Here is an 18,824-nt window from a genome sequence, read left to right on the forward strand (position 1 = left end):
ATAACTCCAGCACGAGGAGACGTTTCCAATTATATACATCTATGAAAAAGTCAGAGAAGTCTGTCATGAAAAAAGACTTTTTTATGATATATTGTGACTTTTAGGGCATTTTCATGAAATGGTATCAACATTTTGTGGCATTCTATAATACAATTCGGACATACAATCTAACTTTATGGCCTTTCGATAACATAACCTTTTTAATTTCACACTTTACAGTCTCATGATATTGTGATATTTTCCACTGTTTGAGGATGCGATATTTTGAATTTTTTCAACATGCTAGTTTTTTTTACTACTTTTGACAAACGTAGTATAGTTTGTCATGAAGTCATTCTTTAAGTATGCCGAAAAATGACAGTCATAGCATAGTAAGGATTTACTCAACTACTGTATTTGAGTAAAAATGTAGAGTACTTCAGTATTTCCATTGTGTACTTTTCACCATTTTAAATTTCAGAAAAATATTGTACTTTATTCCGCTGCTTTTATTTTAAAGCTTCAGCTATCGCAATAGTTACTCTCCAGATTTTATATAAATCAACTGATGACATTAAAGATTACGCTGGTAAATAAGATATGCTTGTTATTTACCAGCTACAATATTTAAGTTAAACACTTACATTCAACATTAATTCTACTATTAAAACCTTTTATTTTTATTTTCTATTAACCATTTAAAACCAGTCACACAATACTTTAAAATACCAGTTACACAATAACAAACACACTATTGGACTGCCTTTCAAATGTGGAGGGTGAAATCCAGAAGAGTGAAGCATCGACATTCGCTTTTCTCATCAGTATTTATTGTGAGGAAAGACAGATACAGGGACAGATGAGAAGCATGAAGGTTCCTGTAAGGTTTATTTTTCTCCATATATTTTACAAATAAAAGCACAAAATGTTCTCTCGACACCACGACAGCGTCTGAAGTACTTTAGGTAATGGAAACGAAGATCTCGCCCATTTATCTGCAAAGAAAGAAAAATAGAATTAAAAAAAAGGTAAGAAAGTGAACACAAACGGCCCTATAAACTTGGCTGGAGACGGAGTGAAACTCTGGAGGTACTATGAAGCCTAAAAGGGCATCTAGACTTTTTATATCCAGGAATTTATGTCACAATTCTACAAAAAAGGATCCGATCACTAGTGTTACCTCCTCTGTATAAACAAGCCTCAGGTCCTGAGTTCAGCAGAGAATGAGGAGGAGCAGATGGAGTCGGAGAGGAATTAGTCACACGAGAATGTGATTTTACAGAGACATGCATAGAAAAGTTAAGGGAGTGATGGAGGGGAAGAGAGAAAAGACAGCGGACGGGGGAAAGACTTACAGAGCAGCGGCTCCGGAGATGATCTCAATGAGCTCCTTGGTGATGACCGCCTGCCTGGTCCGGTTGAAGGTGAGGGTCAGCTTGTCAATCATCTCAGCTGAAGGGAGGGAAACACGTCGGTCAACGTGGAAAATGTAAACAATACAACTCTGCACCGGACTTCCGTCTCCTGAAATAAATCCTAACGAGACGTGAAACGTGACGTTAAATTCCATTAAAAGACGTTCGAGATGAGCTGAAAAGTGGACGAGATCAGGCGGCGATGACCAGGACATACAGGAAGTCACGGAAATATTTGCGTCCCGTTAAAGCCACCTGTAGTTTGTAGACCACGTTCAGGTTTATTCATATGAAGTTATATCCTTCGTATTTGCAGCTCATTTTGCTCAGTTATATATAAATAACCTTTACTGTTTTCATCGTCAATGCATGCTTGTTAACAGATTAAGTCGCCATTTCTACGACACAAGGTGTTCAATATCAAAACTAAGCGACAATCGGCCCGTTTCCCATCATGCCCTGGGTCTTGATGCACCACCTGGCTCTAAAAACTGCCGTCTAACCGGCATTCCTATAACCGATTCTGTGGCCTGGCTCGTCTGCAACGAGCCAATCACATGCTTGCAGTTTGGCACTGTAGCAATTACCAAGAACACGTGACATCAGAAGGCTAATCTCTCTGCTCGCAAATACTGCAGCGAGTATCGGGGACAGACCTCCATTTTCTCATGGAGGTTTAAATCAGGTTCTGCAAGGTACTGAACCCCGATGTCACGAAGAACCTCTAAATACCGTTTCAAAACACGCTTCAGATCCCCGATGTGTCAGAGAAGCATTTTACCGGCGCGCTCCTGAAAGAAAGAGCGCGCCAGACGGGTTCTTACAGGCGTTCTTGCTGGCGCTGTCCATGGCGGTCATCCTTGCGCTCTGCTCAGCGGTGGTGGACTCCTTCATGGCCATGTAGAGGATGTTGATCAGAGCGAACTCCTGGTAGTTCCTCAGCACGTCGGCGTCAATGTCGTCATAGATGCCCATGCTCTCTGTCGGGGGAGGAGCACAGTGTTCAGTATCTCTCTCTCTCTCTCTGTGTGGAGGGGACGCCCGAGGATCTGTGCACACATTTTGTTTTTCTAAAACTGTACCTGCGTTAGCAACGGTGTCTATGGAGAACACAGGCTTGCTGTCCGTCTTGTATGAGATCACAGACCTGCGTCAGAGAAAGAGATTCATTTTTCACGCCACATGAAATTTTTTATTTTTTTTTTGCAATTTCAAATAAACAAAAAAAAAAAAAAGGAGGAAGTAAAACGCGAGAGGCGAACCTGAACTTGTTGTAGACGACGGAGCCCTGGTCAAACTCATACCCAGAGTTGAGCAGCTCGGTGGCGACGATTGAAGCGTCGCCGAAGGTGGGGGGGAGGCGGCCGATCTCCTTGCAGTTCATGAGGATGTGTTGTCCGTGAGTTCTGGTCAGGAAAGCAATCAAAATGCACATTTATTTAGTCTCCTAAGAGAGATGTAATGAAACAGAAATAATATAATTTCTCCCTGCAGAGAGTACAGTCATAGAAAAGAGGGTGAACACTTGTAATATTGGGAAATAATGCTAATGCCGAATGTGTATTTCATCCCCATATTCTCCAAATCTCTATCAAAACCCGCCCATTAGTCTATTCGGGTGCAAAGAGGTGAAGCATGCCGAGCTTCCCCGTTTCCAGCTTTTATGCTTCAGCCAACAAAACAAATACGGCAATCAAATTATTAGTGCAATAGAAACTTCAGCATAATAAATGTATTGCTAAAATTGTAAAAAAAAAAACAATAATGTGACTTTTACCAACATGGAAGCTTCAACACATCCGATTTGGGATTAGCAATTTAGTTAGCTGCTCTTAACCCTCTCACCCCGACACACGACTATAAATAACACAAAATTTCTGCCGCAAATAAACAGCGACATCAGCTGGTCTGAAACGCCCGACACCGAACCGTTGTCCTTCAATACATTTTCTAAAAGACGAGCGTCTCCGTTGTGTACCTGTTCAGGATGTTTCTCAGCTTGTCCCCCACATTGATCAACATGACCTCCTTGCCAGCGCCGGTCAGCTCGGCGATCTCTCTCTTGATGTGCTTGGCCACGTTGGAGTGGATGCCGCCGCAGAGCCCACGGTCGGACGTCACGCCAATGAGCAAGTGCTTGGCGGTCTTGTCCTCCGGCGCCTTGATGTCGGCCTTCTCGTAGAGGGCTGGAGAGCAGAGAGGAAGCAGTGGAAAATTAGACTTGCGTTTTTTTTTTTTTTTTAAACACACCATTAAGGGTAAAAAGAACCAGACAGGTGTACAGACCCAGAGCTCCAGCGCCGTACACCCTGGCCGGCTTCAGCTGCCTCTCAGCACGAGCGTACTTGGCGGCGGCCACCATTTTCATGGACTTGGTGATTTTCTGGATGTTCTTGATGGACTTCAACCGGATGGTGACTAAAGAAAAGAAGGGACGTTACTAAGCCGGTCAACGTGGGGATTAAAACATCAACTGTGAGGATATAAATGTGGTCAAAAGCACACTAAACTACCCGGAAACGTGATTATCCTTAATTACTGGCTCTATACTGAACCACTAAGGCAGGCTGTGCAACTCAAGTTGTTTCATGCCGGTATTGAAGCATAATCACCTTCAACCAAAACAGACCGCAGAGGCAGGGAATCTAGTTAAAATACTTGTAGCTGTAAACTACAATTTTGCATGGAAAACATTAGTGGTTTTATTTAAAAAATGATATTAAAACCCATGTTTTGCAGGTTTTGAAGCGTGTAAATAAATACCTGTGAACACCTGTGCATTTATCTCAGAATGTATTTAAGCAGAGACCATCTTGCATGTGGTGTGTCGTCAGTGTGAGCTTATAGTCTGTTGTCTTTGCATATTTAAGAGGGCAGAATGCAAAAGTACTTACTGTCCTTCAAGGTAGCCATGTTCCTGACCTGCCCACTGTGAACACAAATACTGCATGTGAGCTTCAGCTGCACGCAATAGCGACACGTCACAGCATTAACAACACAGTCTAACACCAACAGCAGCTCATGTCACGTTAGAAAGAGACTCATTTCGATATAAACGTAAGTTACTTTGTTTGCTAGCTAGCGCTGCAAGTGTGCAGGCGTCAGTTAGCTTTGACAGGTAGCCTAGCTATCTATATATTTATATAGCTGTGCCTGTGCTTGAGGATGTAGTTAAACGTAATCCAGTCTTTAATTGGTTAAAGGTTTACTCTCTTGGTTGGTTTCTCGCAGAATGTCAGACAATTTAAGCTAGCAGCAAACCGCTGTCATTCATTAGCCGCGGCCTCCACGTTAGCACGTCCTTGCGTTCAATAACTTCCTTTTTCCCAGACTACAAGTTACACATTTAATCCAATCAAGTGGCAGGTGATGTAAATACTAATAAGAAACAAGCATATAGTATGTGGAAGTATTTAAAGGCGTTTGACTTTACCATTGTGGGGAGAACACCAACGCGCTGGTCCTGGCGAACATGGTTACTGCTATGAAGGTCAGACGCGCAGGACTGCGCAGGCGCAGGGTATAGGCAAAATGGACGAATGATGCGTTCACGAGCTGCCAAATATATCGTTAAGACAGCGATCATGACACACGAATGAACCCTGCAATGTCTCGCAGTTAAGTGAAATAAGTATTCAGTTATTTTACTGAAGTTCTGTATTAAAAAAGGATACGCTAGTACAAATCTATTAGCATCAAAGTGCTAATAAACTGAAAGAAAGTACTCAAAATAAATCAGATCGCCAACGTGCGTAAAATACTTAACTTACAACAGACCCATGAACGCATTTTACAGTTCTCGTGTGATTAAAGCTTTCGCGCGAGATGACGACGTTAAACATGCGGAAACTGGCTGTTCGTGGTTTATCCGCGGTCCGGTGAGACTTTTCCCTCAATTTAAACGTTATTAATCAACAAGTAGCGCGTGTGTTGTGTTTGTTGTTGCTTCTCAGAATGGGGAAAGCAGACTTTCTCTCTCCGAAGGCGATAGCCAACCGGATAAAGTCCAAAGGTCTCCAGAAGCTGAGGTGGTATTGTCAGATGTGCCAAAAACAATGTCGAGATGAGGTGAGCCGTTCGGTTTAAAACCGTCCGATTACGTGTGTTTGTCGAGATATTTGTGTAACTTATTTGTCTTTTCCAGAATGGCTTCAAATGCCACTGCATGGCCGAGTCCCACCAGAGGCAGCTGCTGCTGGCCTCCGAGGACCCAAACAAGTTCATGGACTACTTCTCCGAGTAAGCTGCGTAAAATACAATAACAATAACATAAAATGGCGCACGTCGGATGGAAGAGTTAATTAATGTGTCCTTTTCTTCCCAGTGAGTTCAAAAACGACTTCATAGAGCTGCTCAGCAGACGTTTCGGTGAGTCCTGGCTCCACACAGATTGCCCAGATGTTTGTGCGACAGCAGCTGTGTCATTAAGTTGTTGTTGTTGTTGTTGTTGTTGTTGTTCTACCTGCAGGAACCAAGCGAGTGCACAACAACATCATTTACAATGAATACATCAACTTCAGAGAGCACGTGCACATGAACTCCACTCAGTGGGAGACTCTCACCGACTTCACCAAGTGGCTGGGCCGAGAAGGTGAACCGTCAATACACCTTTTTTTAATTATTATATTTAATAAATAAAACCCACAAGGATGTGGAGGAGACGCTTTAGGAAAGGAGCTTCTCCTCTCGGGCAAAACAGATGTGCAACGGCGTCCGTAGTTGCAGAGTAGACGGATGTGAAAGCACCAGAATGACAATATTTAGTAAATAAAATACAAAACATGAGTGAATGAGGACCACAGAAGAATGAATATCTTAAAACATTGTTTTTAATAGAAGTTTTAAACCAAGAAGTTAGCAATTAAAGAAAAAAAGGTCAATTGAAAGGATAAAATAAGTAGAGTTTTCCAGAAAATGGATACGGGGTACTAAAAAAGTACATATTAAAAAGTAACATTGGGTCCATGGCTGCTTAATAAACATGCAGTTTGCCAAATGACTTTAAATGGCATTAAAAAAAAGTCTCTTTACATAAACCATAGTAAAGATCTTGGTTTAAAATGCTACTGATTTGTAAATATAAATGTGTAAATATTTCAAGTTAACCATCAGACACAATATTCAGAAACTAGGTCCCGCTACGTATAAAAATATGTATTTAAAATGCGTAACAAGCAGCCGTGTGTTGCCGCCAGGTCTCTGCAAGGTGGACGAGACCCCGAAGGGCTGGTACGTCCAGTACATCGACCGCGACCCCGAGACCATCCGCCGCCAGGAGGAGCAGGCGAGGAAGAAGAAGCAGGACCTGGACGACGAAGAGCGGAGCGCCAAGTTCATCGAGGAGCAGGTCCGCCGAGGCCGCGACGGCAAGGAGATCGAGGTGTGAGCGCCGGCGGCGAGGAGGCGAGGGAGCGAGGGAGCGAGGGCTCCCGAGATCAATAGACTCAGAATTAAAATGTTTTATTCTTGTGCTTTTATTTTGTAGGAATCTCCAGTTTTCACCGAGCTGAAACGTGAGAGTGAAGAAGAAAAAGGTTTGTTTATTTGTGTTTTTGTTGTTGCTTCAGTCACATTTCCCCCCGTGCATTTCCTTCCACTCACCCTTCACGTGTTTTCCTCCAGTCGCTTTCAACATGGGCGCCTCGTCATCTGTGGCCGGTCCTTCCAAAGCGAGGTACAGAGCCGTCTTGGCTGTGTCGCTAACTGTGCCGGCTAATGATCAAGCGAGTGTAACTGAGTAGTTTTGTGTCTGTAGTTCTGCTCTGGGAGCGAGTGCCCTGAAGGCAGCAGCAGCAGCAGCGTCCTCCACCAAGAGGAAAGACACCAGCGCAGACGGCCGGGCCGAGAAGAAGAAGAAATCCGCTCTGGAGGAGATCATGGAGGTAGAGGAGATGGTTTTTTATTTTATTTTTCTTCTTCTTCGGTCCGTCTTGCGAGCGTCCGGTCTGTATTCATCCCGGTTGCCATGCGTCTCGTTCAGATGGAGGAGAAGAAGAGGAAGAAGCAGTCGGTCAGGACGGACTACTGGCTGCAGCCCAACATCGTGGTGAAGGTCGTCACCAAGAGGCTGGGAGAGAAGTACCACAAGAAGAAGGCCGTCATCACGGTAACGATGCTGTGCAGCAAACACATTTTTATATATATATATATATATATATAACAAAATAAATAATATAAAAATACTACTATATAAATAATATAAAAAAGAACTTTTAAATATATATAGTTATTTTTATACATAAATATATTTATATATTATATTTATTTTAATATTATATATATTATAATATATTTTAATATTATATATATTTTAATATTATATATATTATAATATATTTTAATATTATATATATTTGTTTTATCATTATTATATATATTATAATATATTTTAATATTATATATATTTGTTTTATCATTATTATATATTTGTTTTATTATTTTATTTATATATATATTAATTTTTATATATACATAAAATAGTTCTGTATTATTATTATTATTATTATTATTATATATATTTTTTTTTTATATATATTCATATATTTATTATTATTTGTTATTTTTATTTATATATATATATATATATATATATATATATATATATATATATATATATATATATATATATATATATATATATATATATATATATATATATATATATAAAAAAAAAAAAAACATATATTTAATTTTTTGTAGGAGGTGCGAGACAAATTTGGAGCCGTGGTGAAGATGATCGACTCCGGAGACAAGCTGAAGCTGGACCAGAATCACGTGGAGACGGTCATACCTGCACCAGGTGAACCACCAGAAGTATTTTAACGCTTTATAACACGCAGAAGTCTCCAGGTTGAACGTCTCGTACCTCAGCCGCGTCTCTCTGTCCTCCTCAGCTTCTTGTTGTCAAACGTCCTGCAGGTAAACGGGTCCTGATCCTGAACGGGCCGCACCGCGACACGGAGGCTCTGCTGGAGGGAATCGACGAGAAGAACTTCAGCGCAACCCTCGCGCTCGACTCCGTAAGAGACCGCTCCACGCGTTCCTCACCGGTTTATCATCGGCTTCACGTCTGCCGTTTTTATTTTACTGACTATAATTAATACTGTATATCAGAAGCGTAGTTTCTGGTCAACGGCTTCACCTAAAAGCATATTCTCATTTTTTTGCTATGGTCTAGTTTGGGTTTTATTTCCCCAAGCTTTGATATAAAAGTCTCTGAAACTTTGTTTAAGGTTCTTGAAGCACAAAAAGATTTTTTTAATAATGTCTTTATGCAAAAGGTGTCCTGCTTATTATCAAAAGCAGTCCTGGAGAAAGATTTTTCTGGGAATAAAAAAAACCCGTCAAATCAATCAAATTGTCTAATATTAGCGCCATCATTTTTTAAAATGTATTCATATGCATGTCCCCAAAAACACAAACAGGGACTAAAATATTCGAGGACGCACTCGGTTTGGCCGACTTCATGCCGACAAACATCTGTAAGTGCAGATTCTGGAGATTGTTTTCGCATCTTACCTCTGAAAGTAATGAACCGAAATCACCCGGTATCGGTGCAGGAGAAACCAATGCTCTAAACCTTGCATTGGAGTTACTTCCTTATGTTTTATTCCTAATTAATCCCGTGGTTAAAGCGCCCGTCCTCTGGTCTGCAGGGTCAACAGAAGGGGAAGAGAGTGGACGTCGCCTACGAGGATTTCTCCAAACTGGCCTGAAGGAACCGGCTTCCTGTTCACTACTGCTCTACTGTGTCAGAGTTATTTTTCACCTGTACATAAACGCATGCACCAAACACAAGAAAATCACGGGCAGTGAGTCACCGCAGGAGGCGCAGCGTGTTCAATTTGTTTTCTGTTTTATTTTTTATTAATCAAGTTGATCTTAACATTGCAAATGTACATTTTTGTCCAAATAAATTCGCCACCAAAAAAAATTCCCGTGTTCTTTTTTGTGTGTGTGTGTAAAATTAGGAGAGGAACTTAGAAAAAATAAAATGGATGCACGTGAACATCGGCGGGAGAGTTGTCATCTTTTCACGGGACCCTGAACGCGTCTCAGAGCGGCGGCAGGAAGCTGCTGAGGTTTGGGACGATGTAGTCGGTGTAGTGGCCGTCGATGAAGCCCTTCCCGCTGTTGTGAACGAACCAGCAGTAGACGCTGGAGCCGCGTCGCTTATCGCGCCTGTAGTCCTTCTGCCAACCCCTAAAACACACACACACACACACACACACACACACACACACACATAGTGAGTCTTCATGGTTTCAGTAAGAAACGGGTCTGTCCAGATTTCTTACGGTCATGGGAAACCTGGAAAAGTCATGGAATTTTTAAATGGTTATTTCCAGGCCTGGAAAAGTCTCTTGAAAAAAATGTTATCCCAAAAGTTTAGTAAAAGTCAAATAACTGTGTTATATTCATGTGTTCATGACGTTCATTTACGCTGAGTTTGAAATAATGAATATGCTTTTAAAAGAAAGACTCAAAATATAAGCAGGCATACATACAGGCATCTATATAAATGTTTATTCTGTTAATCAAACTATTGTCTCATTCATTTGAGTCATTTAAGGTTTACTGTATGCTTTGTATTCTCATTGTTAGTTTAAATACTACATTTACTCACTTTTTACTGTTTACACCCAGATTTCACTAAATGTTTGGTCATGGAAATTTGGTTTAAAGTCATGGAAATGTGGTCAAAAGTCATAAAAATGTCATCAAAAGTCATGGAAATTTGGTCAAAGGTCAAGAAGATTTTGTCAAAAGTCATGGAGCTCCAGACGTACCTGGTGACGGGCAGCTTGTTGCCCTTCACCTCCATGGTGGCCTCTTGCTTCAGGGGGTCGAGTCCCTCGTGCACGTCGTACACGCTCACCTCAGGCTCTCTGGAGAACTGCCCTGAAGAGACACACACACACACACACACACACACACACACACACACACACACACACACACACTGTTCAGCTGTACATGTACCAGATGAAAACAGGGATCGGTGGAAGAGGTGACACAAAGTGACAGAAAAAGAGTCCAAACATTTTTCTGAGACGAACCGATGAGCCCGTGGACCAGAGGGGAGTACCGGTTGTCGTTGGGAATGTAGACGCCGAGGAAGTCCACGCTGACCGGGTTCTTCTTCCACACGCGGTGCAGCAGCACCATCACCTGGATGCCGTCGTTCACCGCGATGGAAACGTGAGAGTTCTTCACGATGGAGATCCTTACGCTGACACGCAGAAGCAGGAGAGAGAGAGTTCAAAATAAACCATGAATAAGTGAGCCGGACGACTGAATGGTCTGTGTGTGTGTGTGTGTGTGTGTGTGTGTGTGTGTGTGTGTGTGTGTGTGTGTGTGTGTGTGTGTGTGTGTGTGTGTGTTCACCCGTCCTGCGTGATGTCCGCCGTGGCGCCCCAGGTGAAGGAGTGGTTGCTCTGGCCGTCGGTCATGGCGATGCCGTTGGGGTCCACGGTCACGCCGACGCCGTCGGGTTGGTAGTAGACGGAGATGGAGCCGAAGTAGGTGCTCAGCTTGCTCTTGTGCACCTGCTTGGCGCCGACCAGCTGACCGTTCACCACCAAGCCTTCGGGTCGGGATAAGGTCGGGACAAGGTCACGTCGACATGTTACTGAGCGTCTTTTATGCAGAGAGTTAGTCACATGTATTTTGTATCAGGACACGCTTTTTATTTCCCCCTATTAAATTAAATTACACTTTTTAAAATGTGTTTTAATAGATTTTCTTTCTTTCTTTCTTTTTTGTAATATCTTTTCATTTGTTTATTTATTATTATTTTAAATTTTCCTTATTTATTTGTTTGTATTTATACATTATATTATTATATTTTACATTAGTTTTGTTGTCATACCTTTGTCTGTAAATACATTTTTGATTTTTTGTATTTAATCGTAAAAACATGTTTTATTATTTTAAATGTTTTTTTAATAGATTTTCCTTATTAGTATTTTCATTTTATTATCATATTTTACATTAGTTTTTTGTTATATCTTTTCATTTGTTTATTTATTAATATTTGTAATTTTCCTTATTTATTTATTTGAATTATATGTTATATTTTACATTAGTTTTGTTGTCATACCTTTGTCTGTAATACATTTATTTATTGTTTTATTTAATTGTAAAAACATTTTTTATTATTTTATAAAATGTATACATTTTATTATTTTTATTTATTTTTTAATAGATTTTCCTTATTTGTATTTTCATGTTATTATCATATTTTACATTAGTTTTGTTATATCTTTGTCTGTAAATATGTGTGTATATATATATTTAACACATGAAGCTATATATATATATATATATATATATATATATATATATATATATATATATATATAACGTTATACTACGTTCACTACAGTCTGGTACCTGTTCCGCTGTCCGACACCAGGTTCAGGATGTGTCCAGGTGTGGAGTCGATGTTGAAGCAGACGTCCATGTTTTCTCTGGGCAGGTGGACGATGAAGTGAGGGTCGTTGTCCACTGGAAGACAAACACATTGAGCAACGTTAACACTGCAGCTGCAGGAAGAAGGAAGACGTGTGTGTGTGTGTGTGTGTGTGTGTGTGTGTGTGTGTGTGTGTGTGTGTGTGTGTGTGTGTGTGTGTGTGTGTGTGTGTGTGTGAGTGTGTGTGTTACCTAAGTTGACCTGACCAGGCAGGCTCCACTCCTCGTGGCCCTTCGCAGCCTGACTCGGGGGGGCCGTGGTGGTCATCTGGACCCAGGGGGGCGGCTGGTAGACCACATGCACCGGACCGCCGTTAGAGGGCGACGAGCCGCCTCCCATTCCAATTCCTACAAACACGGGAAGTATTAAAGGCAACGCAGGTGTCGTCATTACGGATTACATTCAGAACATTAATTAAGTTGAATATTTCATTAGCAAACCATTCAAATCGTGCTGCAAATCTGTCCTTTAAAGCACAATCTGTACAAGCTCCGCCCCTAAAGCGTCCCCTACTTTATGGTCTGTTTGACTCTAAATGACCATAATTTACTAAATGAACATCATGCTGTATTGAAGAAGACTTGAAACTAGAGATTGAGACATGAACTCATGTTTACAATGTTTACTGAGGGAATACATCAAGAGAAGTAGAGTCATTTATATAGACTTCTATACAACCAGAGGAGTCACCCCCAAGTGGTAAGAGAGAGAATGCAGCTTTAACACATGAAGCATATACTTCTATACAACCAGAGGAGTCGCCCCTGGTGGTCAGGAGAGAGAATGCAGCTTCAACACATGAAGCATAGACTTCTATACAACCAGAGGAGTCGCCCCTGGTGGTCAGGAGAGAGAATGCAGCTTGAACACATGAAGCATAGACTTCTATACAACCAGAGGAGTCGCCCCCTGGTGGTCAGTAGAGAGAATGTCGGGGCACCTATGCAGCAGCCGTGCTTCTGGTCCCTCGGCGAGTCGGCCAGCAGCCTCTCCGTGCCGTCCTCGCTCTCCACCAGCAGAGTGGTGAGAGGAGTGACGAACTGATGCTCCACGGCCAGCGCCATGATCCGCTGGGTGATCTTCCTCTTCTTGGTCGCCGTGGGAGCCAGAGACCTGCAGGAGAGAAACACAGCAGCCGTCCAGTACTGACCAGATTACCGTCATGTTTCTACACTTCAAGGCCAACTGGAACGTCCTTGGACCCGGTAACGGTGTTTCCTATATACCTTTATGATTGAATTGTCATCTATAGTCCTGGTGGATAAAATTCAACTTGGTTGCTCAGAGTTGCATGTTGGGCAATTTGCGTAATTAGCATTGTTAGCTCATTATCAGGTAAGTGTTGCATGACTGCACTACCGTAATGAATACATTGATGGATGAATTAATCACAAGTTAAATTCAGGCAAAAACTATCTCACCATTTCCAGTTTGTGGTGATCCGTTAGCTTGTTGCTAATGCTAATAACTCAAATTGCCCAACATGCAACTTGCTTAATCTCCTTTTCTACACTTATCGATTAGATTTTAATCATAAAGGTTCATAACAGCATTGCTGGGTTTCCCATTGGTCGTGTAGGAGTTTCCTGAAGACTTTTTAAGACACTTTAAGCTCTTTTATTTGCATTAATTCCCAATTCAAATTTTTGTTCCTTGATTTTTTTTCTTCTTTTTTTCTGGCATCCCTCGGTGTGCTCTCGAGCCTCTCACCGTTCAGCGATCAGCTGTTTGACGGTGATGTAGGCCCACATCTGTCTGGCGAAGCCCGTGAACGAGTGCTCCTGCTTGGCCAGCTGCGTGTCCAGCTCCGCGAAGTCCCCCTCCGTCTCCAGAGTGATGTCCAGGCGGGCCTGCAGGGCAAAAGACGGGTCAGGGGACTTCAACTCTTCAAAGCGTGCATTGCTTTTCATTTATTTAACTCACAGCAGACGCGGTGGTGAAGCTGGTCAGGGTGTTGCTCTCGGACGGCAGCACCTTCCCGGCCACCACCAGCTCCGAGCCGAGGAAGTATTTGTCGAAGCGGTTCTGGGTGACGTCCGACACCGTGTCCTCTGGGAACTGGATGGCGATCCTCCTCAGCAGAGGAGACGAGACCTGGCTGTAGAACGTCTGCAGAGGCCGAGGAAGAGGTTAATGTACAAGGGGCGCCAGGGAGCTGAACCCTGATCTGCATGCCACAATACAACAGCAAAAATGTTGCACAATATTGCTGCAATAAAAAATTGGGTGGCCTGATTCTTGATAGTCAAATTTGAGAATACGCAAGATTAAAAACGTGCCAATGAGAGAATGGAATCTCGATTTATTGTAATAAAGCTTGGTTTTATCATGACAGCGTTTGTCACTTTAACCTTCGTTGCTGTGTATAAAATACAAGATATTCCATCTGAAAATACATGTTTTTCTCCAAATCTAACAGAACAAATGATGCATGTTTCATTGTTTCCCCGCCCGGTCGTCGTCATCGTACCCGGAGTTGGTCTGCGGCATCGTGGTTGGCGTAGATCCTCTGAGCCACGCCCCTGTTCTCCATGGCGATGCGCTCCAGGAAGTCGTAGTCCACGTCAAAGCCGATGCCCAGCGAGAAGAGGGAGAACTCCTCCCTCATCACCCGCTTCACATTCTTCTGGATGGTACTCAGCTTGATCACCCCTGCAAGAAAATCAGCATCTTACCGAGACCGTTCTTTCCCTTTTTAAATCGGTGCATTCTCTCTTCTTCCTCCGGGGGCCAATAAACCCGACAGGGCCAACTGAAAATCTTTGTAACGGCAGCTGGATCAATCCGTCTTACCCACAGTGGGGTCTCCATCAGACACCAGGATGATCATGGAGACGGAGCGAGGGTCGATGAGCCCCTGGTTGGACCCCTTCACCAGCATCTGGACCGCCCTCATCAGGGCCTCGTTAATATTGGTACCTGGGGGTCAGTAAAGTACAAACGTCACGAACACACGGAGCAGCCTCACCAGAGCAATGGTAGACTCGCTCAGAGGATAATATTCTCCCGCACCCCCGTTGGGTTTGATGTTCCGGATGTATTTCTTGGCATCCTCGACCTGGAAGGAGGAGCCGGGGACCAGGTCCTCGCTCCAGCAGCGCACGTTGTGGTTGAAGTCAATGATGCTGAAGTGGTCATCTATGGTCAGGTCATCCAGAATGGCCTGCATGGCCTCCACCGTCTGGGAGAGAGGTTTTTACGATTAAATGGCCTCAAGGGGGCAGTGTTTCACAAGGTGAAGAATAAGCCCAATGTCCCCGACGAGGGCCCCAAACCCTTGACCCTCAGGGACTGAACTCATATCACCTGGTAGTGCGAGAGGCTGATGAATAAAGCAGCTGTGTAATGAAGCCTCTGCTTTCATGTGTTTTTATCTTCCATTTTTGAGTCTCCATGCTTCCACTGGTAACCCACGTGTTTAACGTCACAACGCTAGGAATTGTGGGTAATTCCATGAGGCAAAGTCAGCCCTAAACCCTCACGAGTGAGTCCCTGAGTGTGTAGATTGGGCCGAACCACGGATGTGTGATTGAAGGGGTCAAAGTGCAACAAAACGACTCTAAAACAAACAACTCACCTGCTTCATCTTGACTCCCCACATGGAGCCACTGATGTCAATGACAAACACGATGTTCTTGGGGAGAGGTGAGAGGTTGGAGGGCGCGAAGAATTGGATGAAGTGGCCGTCTGACACCTGGAAGAAACCGCGGTGGAAAAAAAGGCTGCGGTGAAAAAATGTTTTCTCGCCTCGTGCAATATTAAAGGTTTTTAGTGAGAGTTTTAACGGCAGATTTATGGACGAGTGTGTGAGACCTGTAGTTCCCCGGCGTTGCTGTCTCTCGTCACGTCGTACTGCACCGTGAAGATGCCGTCCACGGCGCTGTCGTTGCAGGTGGGGCACTTCCTCTGCTGCTGCAGGTTTGGCTTGAAGGAGATGTGAGCCTGAGGACAGAGACAACCTTCAGAAGCCTGCCTACATATACAATAAATACCCCAAACCCTGAATATTATTGAGTCCCTTGACGGATGCATGGACTGTTTATAAGGAAACTGATCTCACCACCTTCATGAAGACAAAACATCGATTGCATTGAAGTTCACACCGGCCTGCACCTCACTGTGTTTCTGTTCTCATCGTTGTTGCCCAAGATTTCGGCTGTTTCACTGATTGAAGAGTGGCGGATGGTAGAAATCGACATGCAAGTACGCAGACCGTCGACTAGGATACACCCTTTCTTTAGAACAACCCACGTGATCAATCTAAAAGGTCCAGAACTAAGCCAACTCAATTTGCCCCAAAAAAGGTGCAGGTTCTCTCCAGAAGAAACCACGGCGCCATCGTCCCAGCAGCGATCTGCATCTTGATGCACAAAGCAAAGCAAAACCACAAATGCAGAGAGTCGGTCTCACCTTGTCTTTGGACTTTGTGAGTTTGATCAGCTCCGTGAACTGGTCTCCGAGGGTGTTCAAGGTGTGCACCGTGGAGATCCCCTTTGGCTCGTAGATGTACACATCCACCTGAAGAGAGTCTTGGTCAGCAGGCGGCTGGCGAACAACATCCATTCATCCATTTATCCTGTGTGAATCCTCACCTGGAACTGCGGCACCAGCCTCCCGGGCTGCAGGTGCAGCGAGTGCTCGTAGGAGCCCAGCTTCCTGTGCATCATCTCCTGGTAGTGCAGCTCGAACTCGATGTTGCTGCCTGGAGGCACGTGCACCTCCGTCTTAAACGTCTCCATGTCCTGGGAGTTCGCCCTGCGGAGCGAGAAAAACAACGCTTCAGTGACGGCGGGGAACTATTTTTTGGGAAGGTTGAGCCGGCTCTGGTACCTGACGATGCCCGCCGCCTTGCCTTTGGCCTTGGCCTGGGCGTACAGGTTCCTGGCCACCGTCTTTTCCTTCACCGAGCCCACGAATATGATGCCGTTCACATTCCTGCAACAGAGACGGAGTCACAGTCAAAACTCTCCCTCTCTTCGTGAGAGGCCGGTTGACACCGGGGTGACACCGGGTTGACACCGGGGGGACACCGGGGCTCACATGGTGAAGTTGGTGATGAAGGCCCGCTTGGGGATCTGCACGTTGAAGCCGATGCTCTGCGATTTGGAGCCCGAGTTGACCACCGAGCTCCGGACCGTGGTGTGGGCGAAGCGCGACGTGATGCGGGTCTCCATCTTGTAGCTCTTGACGGTGATGTCATCACCGCGGACGGCCTGAAGAGGAGGAGGAGGGTAAGTCTCAGAGACCGTTTGTGTGTGTGTGTGTGTGTGTGTGTGTGTCATCATTGGCATCATGTGGTCCTGGTGAACCCTACTGTAGTAGGAACGACCGCATAGGAGGTTTTTATAGAACTTTTCCTGGTGTACACACACACACACACACACACACTCTTTACACCCCTGGCCTTCGATGTGACCCCATTTCTGACTAAATGTGATTTTTCACATCTGACTTTTCCCACCTATCTTAATATTTAAGAATATTTAATATTTCTCTCTCTTCTTTCCTCCCGTGCACCACAACAACCAAAGGTTATTCCTCTTTCTATATTCCCTCTACGTTTGTTTAAATTGAGACAACTTTACTACAATATCAAACCCTTTCGTTCTGCATCTACGTGTGTCGAAACTTAAGAACTTGTGAGTTTCTCATACCCCTAAAATGTGACAAAAACCACAAAATTATAATTGATTTGTTTGGGAGAGAAAGACGGAGTGAGAGTCAATAACCCGGAGGTCACGGGAATCTCTTCAAACAGCAGAATATTGATTACTAGATACGGTTAAACTCTGTCACAGTGGGGACAACGTCATACCTCAAAGTCTTCCTGCTCGTCGCTGGTCAATACCGCTCTCTGAAACACAAAAGACACGTCACACGTCTCAGTCTGCTCTCTGAGGAGATCATATCAAACTAAAGAAACAGATGACACAGGACCAGGACCAGGACCAGGACCAGGACCCCGCTGGTTCATTTGGGGATAACTTGTTCACTTCTTTGTGTAATCAGTAACACGCTCTGCGTGGGTCGATGACGAATGAGAAAGTGTGTATTTAAACAAGAAAAGTCAGGTTACTTTCACCTTGTGTCGCTCACGATGATCCCGTACATGTGACTAAGAGGCAGAGAGAAAAGGAAACAATCAATATTTATTCTGTTGTTGCTTGTTTCTTTTAGCTACATAAATCACACAGAACAGATACAGGTTGTTGTGATATTGATGAATATTCAAGACTTTTCTATTTATTCTGCAGGATTCAGAGAGATATCATGAAATATTAGAAAATAAATTAACCTTCTGCTTTACAAAGCTGAGTTGTAAAGGTCAAAGGTCAGGGCAAGTATTTTAATTTAATTTTTATACAAAAAAAAACTAAATTCACTAAAAAAGTGAATCGAGTCTCAATTTCACTAAAATCCAATAAAAACCCTTGACACAAAAAAGGAAGTGTCCTTCGGGACAAACTATTCAAGTACATCATGAATATGAATGTATATTTTGGCTTTCTTTCCATTTATAAACTAAAAATATCTACATTGAGATTGATATGAGATTTAAAAAATGCCTCCAACTCACCGACTCTTCCTCCCATTCCCCATCGATCACAAACTCAAAGCAGCGGCCCCGTTGCAGGAGCAGGAGCCCCAGGAGCAGCAGCAGCGGATGCCTCATGTTTCCAGGCCTGTGGGCTCAAACACAAATACCCTCGCGTGCACACACACACATATAAATAACAATAAGCGGCGGTTGGGAGGCGAGATGGTGCTTCTGCAGAGAGAGACACGGCCCAGATGAAAAAAACTGGAGGTTAAAATCCTCTGAACTGATCAACTCCCCGTCCCGGTCAATATTTGTTTTGTATCATGGAAGCCAGAGGAGAGAGGGACCCTTTGAAACTTGACCTGCAGTGTGTGCAGGGTAAATACGGCCGGTTTGACTCACGTCAGGCAGATGC

At 43.5% G+C, this 18,824-nt stretch overlaps 3 protein-coding genes across 4 annotated transcripts; 1 reads left to right on the forward strand and 2 right to left on the reverse strand.

Moving 5' to 3' along the window:
- Nucleotides 1–787: 787 nt before the first annotated feature.
- On the reverse strand, nucleotides 788–4,898 carry atp5f1c (ATP synthase F1 subunit gamma; the record flags this gene model as incomplete). 2 transcript variants are annotated; one of them, XM_079236418.1, is made up of 9 exons in its annotated part: nucleotides 4,828–4,886; nucleotides 4,289–4,323; nucleotides 3,681–3,812; nucleotides 3,373–3,580; nucleotides 2,657–2,800; nucleotides 2,477–2,541; nucleotides 2,219–2,374; nucleotides 1,335–1,431; nucleotides 788–974 (listed from the first exon to the last, which is right to left on the reverse strand). In XM_079236418.1, exons 1-9 carry the CDS (start codon nucleotides 4,866–4,868, stop codon nucleotides 971–973), a joined length of 882 nt encoding a protein of 293 aa, XP_079092544.1. In that variant the 5' UTR covers nucleotides 4,869–4,886. The 2 variants fall into 2 exon arrangements, with proteins under 2 accessions (XP_079092544.1, XP_079092545.1); XM_079236419.1 differs by lacking the exon at nucleotides 788–974 and having other exon boundaries at nucleotides 1,331–1,431; nucleotides 4,828–4,898.
- A 351-nt stretch (nucleotides 4,899–5,249) lies between these two features.
- Nucleotides 5,250–9,318, forward strand: kin (Kin17 DNA and RNA binding protein). The gene is made up of 12 exons (XM_079236189.1): nucleotides 5,250–5,462; nucleotides 5,539–5,633; nucleotides 5,719–5,762; nucleotides 5,863–5,985; nucleotides 6,590–6,774; nucleotides 6,880–6,928; nucleotides 7,017–7,068; nucleotides 7,150–7,276; nucleotides 7,375–7,500; nucleotides 8,094–8,193; nucleotides 8,313–8,413; nucleotides 9,050–9,318. Exons 1-12 carry the CDS (start codon nucleotides 5,349–5,351, stop codon nucleotides 9,107–9,109), a joined length of 1,176 nt encoding a protein of 391 aa, XP_079092315.1. The 5' UTR covers nucleotides 5,250–5,348; the 3' UTR covers nucleotides 9,110–9,318.
- Nucleotides 9,319–9,448: 130 nt separating this feature from the next.
- Nucleotides 9,449–18,541, reverse strand: itih2 (inter-alpha-trypsin inhibitor heavy chain 2; the record flags this gene model as incomplete). The annotated part of the gene is made up of 21 exons (XM_079236461.1): nucleotides 9,449–9,596; nucleotides 10,184–10,295; nucleotides 10,454–10,626; nucleotides 10,782–10,980; nucleotides 11,790–11,903; nucleotides 12,060–12,215; nucleotides 12,809–12,981; nucleotides 13,579–13,718; nucleotides 13,792–13,977; nucleotides 14,339–14,520; nucleotides 14,662–14,787; nucleotides 14,881–15,049; nucleotides 15,446–15,562; nucleotides 15,682–15,810; nucleotides 16,279–16,386; nucleotides 16,461–16,623; nucleotides 16,699–16,803; nucleotides 16,909–17,081; nucleotides 17,684–17,722; nucleotides 17,951–17,983; nucleotides 18,446–18,541. 21 exons carry the CDS (start codon nucleotides 18,539–18,541, stop codon nucleotides 9,449–9,451), a joined length of 2,841 nt encoding a protein of 946 aa, XP_079092587.1.
- Between the last annotated feature and the right edge of the window lie 283 nt (nucleotides 18,542–18,824).

The sequence above is a fragment of the Taurulus bubalis genome, assembly GCF_910589615.1.
Source record: "Taurulus bubalis genome assembly, chromosome: 20".
Taxonomy (NCBI): domain Eukaryota; kingdom Metazoa; phylum Chordata; class Actinopteri; order Perciformes; family Cottidae; genus Taurulus; species Taurulus bubalis.

What these genes read in the sequence shown, in the direction of transcription:
- kin (XM_079236189.1), top strand. Translation starts at nt 5,349, where the DNA reads ATGGGGAAAGCAGACTTTCTCTCTCCGAAGGCGATAGCCAACCGGATA. An exon ending in TTCATGGACTACTTCTCCGA is followed by an intron (nt 5,634 to 5,718) that starts GTAAGCTGCGTA and finishes TTTTCTTCCCAG; the next exon opens with TGAGTTCAAAAACGACTTCA. An exon ending in GACGGTCATACCTGCACCAG is followed by an intron (nt 8,194 to 8,312) that starts GTGAACCACCAG and finishes AACGTCCTGCAG; the next exon opens with GTAAACGGGTCCTGATCCTG.